The following is a 12,171-nucleotide window of genomic DNA, read 5'->3' as shown; positions in this document are numbered from 1 at the left end:
CCACCTATGATTCTATAACATCTCTACTCGGGCCCACCTTGAAAAGCACCAGGGCAAAAGCTGATTCATGCCTGGGGGTGGAGGCCGTTAGGGGGATTAGTGGAGTAAATACATGAGGTTACGGGTAAGGCGGGTACCCATCTATCTATCATCGTACCCGTTTCTGGTTGTATCACAGCTTGGTCTGGGGCTCCTGCTCTGCTCAAGACCACAGGAACTACAAAAGGTCGTGAATGTAGCCCAATCCATCACGCAAACCAGCCTCCCATTCATTGACTCTGTCTACACTTCCCTCGACAAAGCAGCCAGCATAATTAAGGACCCCACGCACCCCAGACATTCTCTCTCCCACCTTCTTCCGTCGGGAAAAAGATACAAAAGTCTGAGGTCACGTACCGACCGACTCAAGAACAGCTTCTTCCCTGCTGCCATCAGACTTTTGAATGGACTTACCTTGCATTAAGTTGATCTTTCTCTACGCCCTAGCTATGACTGTAACACTACATTCTGCACTCTCTCCTTTCCTTCTTTATGAACGGTATGCTTTGTCTGCGTAGCGCGCAAGAAACAATACTTTTCACTGTATGTTAATACATGTGACAACAATAAATCAAATCAAATCAAATCAAAAGCCAGGATAAGAGGCAATGCAGACTCGATGGGCCTCCTTCTGCACTGTAGCGATTCTATGTCACCATATTCAGTTGAGTCAGAGCGTTGAAGGAGAGGAGGGAAAAGATAAAGTAGGGGGGGATTTGGGCAGTCGGGTGCAGTGCCAAGAGGAGACACGCAATGTAAATCAATAAGTAAGTGTTAATAATCAAATGCATCAAACGCTGTAGATCTCCACACCATCGCCCGAGACCTTACACAGAAGCAAAACGGGAGAAGTATATCCGCAGCAAAGTACACCAGAAAGTTCAACAGTTCAAACGCTTCATTGAGAACTATCGACGACACATCGTTTGTGTCCTCATCTTCTACGCGATATCAGCCGGCGTGTTTGTAGAACGGGCCTACCGTAAGTACCATGAGCGGCTCCTTCCCATGTCTGGTGAGGGTGACTTGTGGTTCGCTACCCCATATACTGGTTGGGGTGAATAGCGGAGACGCATCAAAGGGGAAGCTAGATAAATACGTGAGGGGAAAAGGGTTACATGGGGTTGACGGAGTTACATAAAGAAGAGAGGGAGAAGGGAATAGGTAAGATAGAAGCAGGGGAGGTTGTTTCCACTGGCGGGTGAAACTAGAACTAGGGGGGCATGGCCTCAAAATAAGGGGGAGCAGATTTAGGACTGAGTTGAGGAGGAACTTCTTCACCCAAAGGGTTGTGAATCTGTGGAATTCCCTGCCCAGTGAAGCAGTTGAGGCTACCTCATTGAATGTTTTTAAGGCAAGGATAGATAATTTTTTGAACAGTAAAGGAATTAAGGGTTATGGTGAGCGGGCGGGTAAGTGGAGCTGAGTCCACAAAAAGATCAGCCATGATCTTATTGAATGGCGGAGCAGGCTCGAGGGGCCAGATGGCCTACTCCTGCTCCTAGTTCTTATGAGGCTTCTGAGAGGTATTAACACCAGCATAGACCAACAGGGCCAAACTCATGTGGGTGCAGTAAAATTCAATGTAATATTTGATTCCCGGGGGCAGATTTTCCTGTTTCACCCAACACGGGAATCGGAGCGGGCGAGGGCTGGGATTTTCCGTGGGAAGGTCCGTTGACTTCGGGCAGGATTTTCCGGTTTCGGGGCGAGCACGGTTAGGAAAATCCCGCCTCTGACCTCCATATTCTCTCGTTCTTGTATTAGGCTTAGATAGCTGATCTCCGCCAGTCATGAACAGGGAGTGCCGGCATCCTCTGTTCTTGTTTTAGTGATCGCCTGTTGTTTTGTTGTGGATTGTCTTTGGAGTCTGTTGCGATGTTCAAATCAGAGTGATTGGCGTAGAGGCATTGTCACTGGGCTAGTGAGCCAGGGTAATGGTCTGATGGACCTGGGTTCAAATCTCACTACGGCAGATGGTGAAATTTGAATTCAACATAAATTCTACTGATGACCATGAAACCATTCTCCATTGTCGTAAAAACCCATCTGGTTCACTAATGTCCCTTTAGGGAAGGAAATCTGCCGTCTTTATCCGGTCTGGCCTACATGTGACTCCAGAGCCACAGCAATGTGGTTGACTCTTAACTGCCCTCTGAAATGGCCAAGCAAGCCACTCAGTTTAAAGGCAATTGTAGATGGGCAACAAATAATGGTCCGGCCAGTGATGCCCACATCCCATGAACAAATAAAAAGAAGAATTGCTGAGTGAACATAGCTCCCTAGTGCAATTGGATTGGATTTTTTTTTAAATTTCATTTTTTATGGGATGTGGGTGTTGCCCAGCCCTAGTTGCCCTTGAGAGGTTCCATCTAACCTACATATCTTGGAACACTGAGGGACAATTTAGCGTGGCTAATCCACCTAACCTGCACATCTTTGGTCACTAAGGGACAATTTAACATGGCCAATCCACCTGACGTACACATCTTGCAACACGGTGGCACAGTGGTTAGCACTGCTGCCTCACAGCACCAGGGACCTGGGTTTAATTCCCGGCTTGGGTCACTACCTGTGTGGAGTCTGCACATTCTCCCAGTGTCTGCGTGGGTTTCCTCCGGGTGCTCCGGTTTCCTCCCACAGTCCGAAAGGTGTGCGGGTTAGGTTGATTGGCCATGCTAAATTGACCCTAGTGTCAGGGGGAATTGGCAGGATGGATGTGTGGGGTTGCGGGAATAGGGCTTGGGTGGGATTGTGGTCGGTGCAGACTCGATGGGCCGAATGGCCTCCTTCTGCACTATAGGATTCACTGATTTTATTCAAATTGAGCCTGTATCCTTCATCAACTTTGTGAGTTTTGTTTTTTCTCTTTTTTTTATCTCCAGACTATGCCCTCGAAGCAGAGAAAACCGGAATCCCACAAAATACGTATGTTGGCATTATCATATCCCGGGCAGCAGCGGCCAGTATCTCCTTCTTTTATGCCTACATCCTCCTCACGATGTGTCGTAACCTCATCACCTTCCTGCGGGAAACTTTCCTCAACCGTTATATTCCCTTTGACGCTGCGGTGGACTTCCATCGTTGGGTTGCAATGTCGGCCGCCGTCCTTGCAAGTTAGTTCACTCTCATTGCGCTGTCGCCTCACGCTTTTACCAAGGGTTCATTCTAAGCTCTTTGTGCATTTTTAAAAAATTCATTTGACAGATGTGGGCATCGCTGGCTAGGCCAGCATTTATTGCCCATCCCTAATCGCCCTCGAGAAGGTGGTGGTGAGCTGCCTTCTCGAATCGCTGCAGTCCCTGTGGTGTAGGTACACCCGCCATGCTGTTTGGAAGGGTGTTCCAAGTTTTTGACCCAGTGAAGGAACGGCCGATATATTTCCAAGTCAGGATGGTGAGGAATGGGATAGACCTATGGTGAAGACGCATAGGGCAGAATTTTACCGGCATGTCCGCCCGAGGTTCGTACGATCCCACCTGAGGCCAACAGAGAATGCCGTTCTCCAAGCCTTGCCCGCCCCCGGAATCGGGGCAGGCATGCTGGTAAAATTCCGCACTTAATTATCTCAGCTATGCAGAAAACATGAAAATATGTTACAGGGATAGAAACATGGAAACTAGAAGCAGGAGGAGGCCATTCGGCCCTTCGAGCCTGCTCCCCCATTCATTTTGATCATGGCTGATCATCGAATTCAATATCCTGATCCCCCCTTCCCCCCATATCCCTTGATCCCTTTAGCCCCAAGAGCTATATCGAATTTCTTCTTGAAATCATACGTTTTGGCTTCAACAACTTTCGGTGGTAGTAAATTCCATACATTCACCACCCTCTGGGTGAAGAAATTTCTCCTCACCTCAGTCCTAAAAGGTTTACCCCTTATCCTCAAACTATGACCCCTAGTTCTGGACTCCCCCCACCATTGGGAACATTCTTTCTGAATCTACCCTGTCTAATCCTGTTAGAATTTTATAAGTTTCTATGAGATCTATGATATCAGGGAGGTGATGGCCTAGTGGTATTATCGCTAGACTATTAATCCAGAAACTCAGCTAATGTTCTGGGGACCCGGGTTCGAATCCCGCCACGGCAGATGGTGGAATTTGAATTCAGTAAAAAAAAATCTGGAATTACTAATCTGCTGATGACCAGGGAACCATTGTCGGATAAACCCATCTGGCTCACTAATGTCTGTAAAGGATGGAAATCTGCCATCCTTACCTCGTCTAGCCTACATGTGACTCCAGAGCCACAACTGTTGACTCTCAACTGCCCTCTGAACATGGGCAACTAGTGGTATTACTGCGAGACTATTAATCCAGAAACTCAGATAACGTTCTGGGGACCCGGGTTCGAATCCCGCCACGGCAGATGGTGGTATTTGAATTCAATTAAAAATAGCTGGAATTAAGAATCTACTGATGACCAGGGAACCATTGTCGATTGTTGGAAAAACCCATCTGGTTCACTAATGTTCTTTAGGGAAGGAAATCTGCCGTCTTTACCTGGTCTGGCCTACATGTGACTCCAGAGCCACAGCAATGTGGTTGACTCTCAAACGCCCTCGGGCAATAAATGCTGGCCAGCCAGCGACGCCTGTGTTGAGAGTCAACCACATTGCTCTGGTGTCGCAGGTAGGCCAGGCCAGGTAAGGATGGCAGATTTCTTTCCCTGAAGGGACATCCGTGAACCAGATGGGTTTTCCCATGACACTCATGTTCCACGAATGAATAAAAAAGTTAGCATTGCAGTGTATGTTATTCATTGTATTGAGAGAATGTCGCACATGAACCTTGTCTGTAACAACAGCCACGTTTTTGTTCATTTCCTCAGTTTTTCACAGTGCTGGACATGGCGTCAATATCTACTCGTTCTGTGTCAGTTCCCTGAGTAGCCTGGCCTGCCTGTTCCCCAGTGTTTTCATCGATGATGGGTGAGTTACAGACTGCCTCTCCCTGTTGCCAGGCCAGCGTGCACCTTGACCCCCGGAGGTCATGCGATCAGCTGACCTGGATTTCGATGAATAGCCGAGTATTTAGAACTGGCCAAGCAAATGAGGGAGACAAGCAGATTAAAGAGAGAGACGGCACGCACAGTATGGGGGGGGGGCGTCACCCATGTGAGGACAAAGCCCGCTATTGTAGGAAGCTGGATTAAAGGGAGCCTTATAGTCCAGGGCCTCTTGCTGACATGGCCCCAATTGGCAATGCTACCCACTCGTTCAGTATCGCTGATCTATACACATCACTTAAATCTGGGGCATTCTCAATCAAAGTCTTTCGAACTAACAAGGAAATTCTTCTCCTTGTTCACAGACATTAACATACCTGATCCCCAAGAACTGTGTATGACAGCTGAAAATATCATTGCGGAAAATCTGGTTTCAGCAGCGCAAGCCAGACTGGGTTACAATTCATTCACTCTCGCTATGTAATGTCTTGTTAGACCAGACATGTACTAGTGCCCACTTGTTCTAATGTGGAGATGCCGGCGTTGGACTGGGGTGGGCACAGTAAGAAGTCTCACAACACCAATAGGTTTATTTGGAATCACGAGCTTTCGGAGCGCTGCTCCTTCATCAGATGAGTGGAGAGATGAGTTCACAAACATGGCATATATAGACACTGTCTGTGCCAGTAAAGACTTGATTACCTGTAAAGACTCGCATTCCAACCATTATCTTGCAGTTATGTTTCATGTCTACAGATGCCTTGTCTGTGAAACCCATCTCTCCATTCACCTGATGAAGGAGCAGTGCTCCGAAAGCTCGTGATTCCAAATAAACTTGTTGGACTTTAACCTGGTGTTGTGAGACTTCTTACTGTGCCTACTTGTTCAGAGAGCACTGTTAAACCTCCGTCTCCGCATCAAGGCATCTTAATGCCTTGCTAAAGTTAAAGTTTAAAAAGTTTTATTCGTGTCACAAGTAGGCTTACATTAACACTGCAATGAAATTACTGTGAAAATCCCCTCGTCGCCACACTCCAGCACCTTTTCGGGTACACTGAGGAAGAATTTATCATGCACCAATGCATGTAACCAGCACGTCTTTCGGACTGTGGGAGGAAACCCGAGCACTCGGAGGAGACCCACGCAGACACGGGGAGAACGTGTAGACTCCACACAAACAGTGACCCAAGCCGGGAATCGAACCCGGATCCTTGGCGTTGTGAGGCAGCAGTGCTAACCACTGTGCCACTGTGCCACACATATGCCACCGTGGTCCCTTTCAGCTGAGGTTATGAGACGTCCTTCTGCACCCCTTTCTTCTAAATGAGGCCACCCTGAACTGGATTGAGTCTGGATGAAGTGCAGGAGTTGTGCGTGAGCCTTCAGAGCTAGATTCGGAAGTAGGACTTCAAGCAGTGCCAGTTCCAGGAGCTATCGGCACAAAACTGCCAACAGAAATGGAACCACTCACCTACTATCTAGAGTGAGGATATAGACTTCAAGAGCGATACTTTTCCCAGCCCACCCAATAATCTTTGGGATGGATTCATCAGCTAATCATAGAATCTTAGAATCATAGACTCCCTACAGTGTAGAAGGAGGCCATTCGGCCCATCGAGTCTGCACCGATGACAATCGCACCCAAGCCCTATTCCCATAACCCCATGTATTTACCCTGCTAATTCCCCTAAAACTAAGAGGCAATTTGGGATGGCCTAGTGGTATTATTGCTAGACTATTGGTCCAGAAACTCAGCTAATGTTCTGGGGACCCGGGTTCGAATCCCGCCACGGCAAATGGTGGAATTTGAATTCAATAAAAAATATCTGGAATTAAGAATCTACTGATGACCATGAAACCATTGTTGACTGTTGGAAAAACCCATCTGGTTCACCAATGTCCTTTAGGGAAGGAAATCTGCCGTCCTTACTGGTCTGGCCTACATGTGACTCCAGTGCCACAGCAATGTGGTTGACTCTCAACTGCCCTCAGGCAACTAGGGATGGGCAATAAATGGACAATAAGCCAGCGACGCCCATGTTAGCATAGCCAACCCACCTAACCTGCATATCTTTGGACTGTGGGAGGAAACCTCAGCACCCGGAGGAAACCCATGCAGACACAGGGAGAACGTGCAGACTCCACACAGTAAGCACTGCCCCCAAAAGCTCGTGCTACCAAATAAACCCGTTGAACTTTAACCTAGTGTTGTGAGACTACTTACTGTGCCCACCCCAGTCCAGCGCCGGCAACTCCGCATCAAACTCCACACAGACAGTGACCCGAGGCTGGAATTGAATCCAGGTCCCTGGCGCTCCGTGGTGAGGCAGCAGTGCTAACCACCGTGCCGTCCTAAATATCGGAAGCCATGGCCCAATTTATTAATCAAACTGCAACATATTTCCTCAGCTTGTCATGGTTAAAAAGTGCAGAAATAACATGGGATAAAAGGAGTTGGGCAAGTGGGTCTAGACAATTTCCATGTCCCAAGTTGCGGACTTCCAATTTAGTCCTGTAATGAAGGAATGCAGCACTGTCAGATGTGCCGTCTTCTGAAGGGAACATTAAACCAAGGTTCTGTTCAGCCTCTCAGGCTGAATCACTCTGTCTTATTAGTCCAAGGCTTCTGCAGAAATGTATGAAAGCGATGATTATGAGACAATGCGTTACACAAGAGGCACATCCCGAGCGATTGGTACCTCTGATTTCTCAGGTTGGATGTCGAAGCCCCAGATTCAAATTGACGTTTTTTTCCCTCCTTTTGTTTTATAGATCAGAACTTCCTCGGAAATATTATTGGTGGATTTTTGAAACTATCCCAGGTGAACATGAAGGGAGATTATTCCGTTGATGCCCTTATGAGGCCCAATGTATAGATGGCTCGAACCATTCAAGTTGTGCAATTAATGCAGAGTTTACAATCTCACTCGCATCCTGGAATTCTCCAAACATTAATGGTGGTTTATTCCTTTAGATCCCAAGGCTCGAAGCTCCAGAATTCCCTCCCTAAGCTGCTCTGCCTCTCTACTTCCTTTTAAGATATTCTGAACTCTCTTTGAGTAAGATGTTGGATATAGATCATAGAAGAGAATCCTTACAGTGCAGAAAAGGCCACTCGGCCCATCGTGTCAGCACCGACTCTCTGACAGAGTATCTTAACCAGGGCCTCTCCCCCTCCCTAGCCCCGTAACCCCACACATTACCCAGGGCTAATCCCACTTAACCTAAATATCTTGGGACACTAAGGGGCAATTTCGCATGGCCAATCCATCTAACCTGCGCATCTTTGGATACTAAGGGACAATTTAGCATGGCCAATCCACCTAACCTGCGCATCTTTGGACACGAAGGGGCAATTTAGCATGGCCAATCCACCCAACCTGCACATCTTTGGACACGAAGGGGCAATTTCTCATGGCCAATCCACCCAACCTGCACATCTTTGGACACGAAGGGGCAATTTCTCATGGCCAATCCACCGAACCTGCACATCTTTGGACTGTGGGGGGAAACCGGAGCACCCGGAGGAAACCCACGCAGACACGGGGAGAGCGTGCAAACTCCGCACAGACAGTGACCCGAGGCCGGGAATCGAACCCAGGTCCCTGGCACGTGAGGCAGTAGTGCTGACCACTGTGCCACTGTGTCACTTGATTGATGGGACATCTCCATTCCACGCAAGCTACACCTTATAAGAGGGATGACCCAGAGATTGGTTAGATGATGAAAGTAATTATCGGTAGACATTGTGTAGGAACTGAGGGTGCATGGATGGAGGAACTAATGTTGTGCTAAATGTTTTCAACTCTAGGGTTGAGCGGACTTCTACTTCTTGTCGTCATGGCGATTATGTACGTCTTTGCTTCTCGCCAGCTCCGTCGAATGAGCTTCCGAGCCTTCTGGGTGACTCACCACCTCTACGTCATCCTGTACATTCTGGTAATTAAGCTCATACTTCACCACCTATTGTGTCCGTAAAGATAACTCTGCCTTTTCCCGGCATCATAATTTGCTTCAAATTCAGCCTCATCACATGGGTGCCCCACCAGTCATTGTCCAATCAGTTCACCTTGAGAAGATAGGGTTTGGGCCAACATTTCATGAGCTGCTGTTACATAAGAACTAGGAGTAGGCCATCTGACCCCTCGAGCCTGCTCCGCCATTCAATAAGATCATGGCTGATCTTTTCGTGGACTCAGCTCCACTTACCTGCCCGCTCACCTTAATTCCTTTACTGTTCAACAATGTATCTATCCCTGCCTTAAAAACATTCAATGAGGTAGCCTCAACTGCTTCACTGGGCAGGGAATTCCACAGATTCACAACCCTTTGTGTGAAGAAGCTCCCCCTCAACTCAGTCCTAAATCTGCTTCCCCTTATTTTGAGGCCATGCCCCCTAGTTCTAGTTTCACCCACCATCTGTTAGCCAGGTGGTCTTAAATTGATCCCGAGACTTTCACTTAATGTTTAATCTTTGTACCATTTCATTGATTTGACATGGTCACGTGTACCGAGATACAGTGAAACTCATTGTTTTGCGTGCTGTCATAATCCAGGTCATAAAATCCAAGGTGTTTTATGAAGTCCGCCTAGACCATAAGCTTTGCACTTTGAATTTGGCGTGGGTAAGCACAAGATGTTTTACTCCAGTATGATTCCAATGACGCACTCGGGAAGCTTTTACCAAATATTATTTAAGAATACAGTTAACACATAGAAAGAAAATTAGCAATAACTTTTACCAATTACAAACAAGATTTAAGAAAATATTGTATTAACCTTCACAACTAAATGCACTGTTCCAACACAACAATCCTCCTTACAAACATACACCCGTCCCAGGTTTAGTGCAGAAAATAAGAATGTTCATGCAATTTTGTAACTCAGCAATCCCTGCTGTGAATTTATCTGCTGGATAGAATTGAAACTCTGACTTCCCTGCCTTGTAACTTCCAGCAGACCTCGAGGTACAGCTAAAGCCACTGCTGATCTTTAGCCAGCAACCACTCAGACAAATTTTTCACTCCAGGAAGGCAAGAAAACTGCTTCCGACATAACTAAATTTCTAATAACAGGGAGAGAGGCACACACTCACTTCCTTCAGCCAGGAGTCTACACACCTTCTAACTAAAACAGCAGCCAGCAGCCAAAAACTGAAAGCAAAAGAACTCTTGTCATCTGACCTTCAATCATTCTTCCCCCGAACAATTCAACAAGATCATAAAGACCATAAGACCATAAGACCATAAGACATAGGAGCGGAAGTAAGGCCATTCGGCCCATCGAGTCCACTCCACCATTCAATCATGGTTGATTTCAACTCCATTTACCCGCTCTCTCCCCATAGCCCTTAATTCCTCGAGAAATCAAGAATTTATCAATTTCTGTCTTGAAGACGCTCAACGTCTCGGCCTCCACAGCCCTCTGTGGCAATGAATTCCACAGACCCACCACTCTCTGGCTGAAGAAATTTCTCCTCATCTCTGTTCTAAAGTGACTCCCTTTTATTCTAAGGCTGTGCCCCCGCGTCCTAGTCTCCCCTGTTAATGGAAACAACTTCCCTACGTCCATCCTATCTAAGCCGTTCATTATCTTGTAAGTTTCTATCAGATCTCCCCTCAACCTCCTAAACTCCAATGAATATAATCCCACGATCCTCAGACGTTCATCGTATGTCAGGCCTACCATTCCTGGGATCATCCGTGTGAATCTCCGCTGGACCCGCTCCGGTGCCAGTATGTCCTTCCTGAGGTGTGGGGCCCAAAATTGCTCACAGTACTCCAAATGGGGCCTAACCAGTGCTTTATAAAGCCTCAGAAGTACATCCCTGCTTTTGTATTCCAAGCCTCTTGAGATAAATGACAACATTACATTTGCTTTCTTAATTACGGACTCAACCTGCAAGTTTACCTTTAGAGAATCCTGGACTAGGACTCCCAAGTCCCTTTGCACTTTAGCATTATGAATTTTGTCACCGTTTAGAAAATAGTCCATGCCTCTATTCTTTTTTCCAAAGTGTACGACCTCGCACTTGCCCACGTTGAATTTCATCAGCCACTTCTTGGACCACTCTCCTAAACTGTCTAAATCTTTCTGCAGCCTCCCCACCTCCTCAATACTACCTGCCCCTCCACCTATCTTTGTATCATCGGCAAACTTGGCCAGAATGCTCCCAGTCCCGTCATCTAGATCGTTAATATATAAAGAGAACAGCTGTGGCCCCAACACTGAACCCTGCGGGACACCACTTGTCACCGGTTGCCATTCTGAGAAAGAACCTTTTATCCCAACTCTCTGCCTTCTGTCTGACAGCCAATCGTCAATCCATGTTAGTACCTTGCCTCGAATACCATGGGCCCTTATTTTACTCAGCAGTCTCCCGTGAGGCACCTTGTCAAAGGCCTTTTGGAAGTCAAGATAGATAACATCCATTGGCTCTCCTTGGTCTAACCTATTTGTCTAGGACATTGCATTAGGCCCAGATAAAGAATAAACAAAGCCCCATTTAAGCAGCAATAAAAGGGCATCTAAGCAGAGAGGTCAGCAACAATGATTAAAAAACAAAGCTGCTTACAAACCGCAGAGATCATGATTTAAAAAATATATTTCTTGAAGGCACAGTAGTGTCACAGTGCTACCCATACAAACCGCACCATACATAGCTCACAAAGAGCCACCACGCTCCGGCGCCATCTTGAAACATGGATATGGTTGATCCACAGTGAGATCAGTACCACATCTCCATTCCCCCTGCCGCAGGGACCGGTCGCAAGCACTCCAGGGCCTTGTGCTGTGGTTAGGCCGAGTGAACCAAAGGAACACGACCAACAGGAGAAAGAAGCAAAGTCCCAAAATGAACCAAAGAAAAGTTAAAGACAGCACAATGGATTGCTGCTGTACATGAACACATCAATACAGAGAGAGACAAGAGGGCGGGATTTTCCAGCCGCACACACCCCAATGGTGGAAAATCCCATCCGAGGTCAACAGATCTTTGCATGGCCCATGTCCCACCTGCTGTGATTCCCGTGGCGGGTGGGATGGGAAGATTCCACCCGGAGACTGTAAACATGGATACATTCAAGACTGAGTCTTTTTTTATTCATCCCTGGGACATCATTGGCTGGGCCAGCATTTATTGCCCATCCCTAGTTGCCCTTGAACTGAGTGGCTTGCTCGGGC

The 12,171-nt window shown here is 47.1% G+C and overlaps 1 protein-coding gene across 1 annotated transcript in view; it reads left to right on the top strand.

The window, feature by feature from the left end:
• LOC144480506 (dual oxidase 2-like) overlaps window positions 1–12,171 on the top strand; it is a 97,204-nt gene that overhangs the window by 62,056 nt on the left and 22,977 nt on the right. Inside the window, exons 24-28 of the mRNA XM_078200003.1 lie at window positions 843–1,021; window positions 2,925–3,155; window positions 4,873–4,972; window positions 7,762–7,811; window positions 8,801–8,928. Coding sequence (XP_078056129.1) covers window positions 843–1,021; window positions 2,925–3,155; window positions 4,873–4,972; window positions 7,762–7,811; window positions 8,801–8,928 — 688 coding nt within the window. The remainder of the gene's footprint in view (window positions 1–842; window positions 1,022–2,924; window positions 3,156–4,872; window positions 4,973–7,761; window positions 7,812–8,800; window positions 8,929–12,171) is intronic.

The sequence above is a fragment of the Mustelus asterias genome, chromosome 29, assembly GCF_964213995.1.
Source record: "Mustelus asterias chromosome 29, sMusAst1.hap1.1, whole genome shotgun sequence".
NCBI classification, from domain to species: Eukaryota; Metazoa; Chordata; class Chondrichthyes; order Carcharhiniformes; family Triakidae; genus Mustelus; species Mustelus asterias.
Note: the sequence above shows the minus strand (reverse complement) of the source record. Positions and strands in the feature narration are given on the sequence as shown.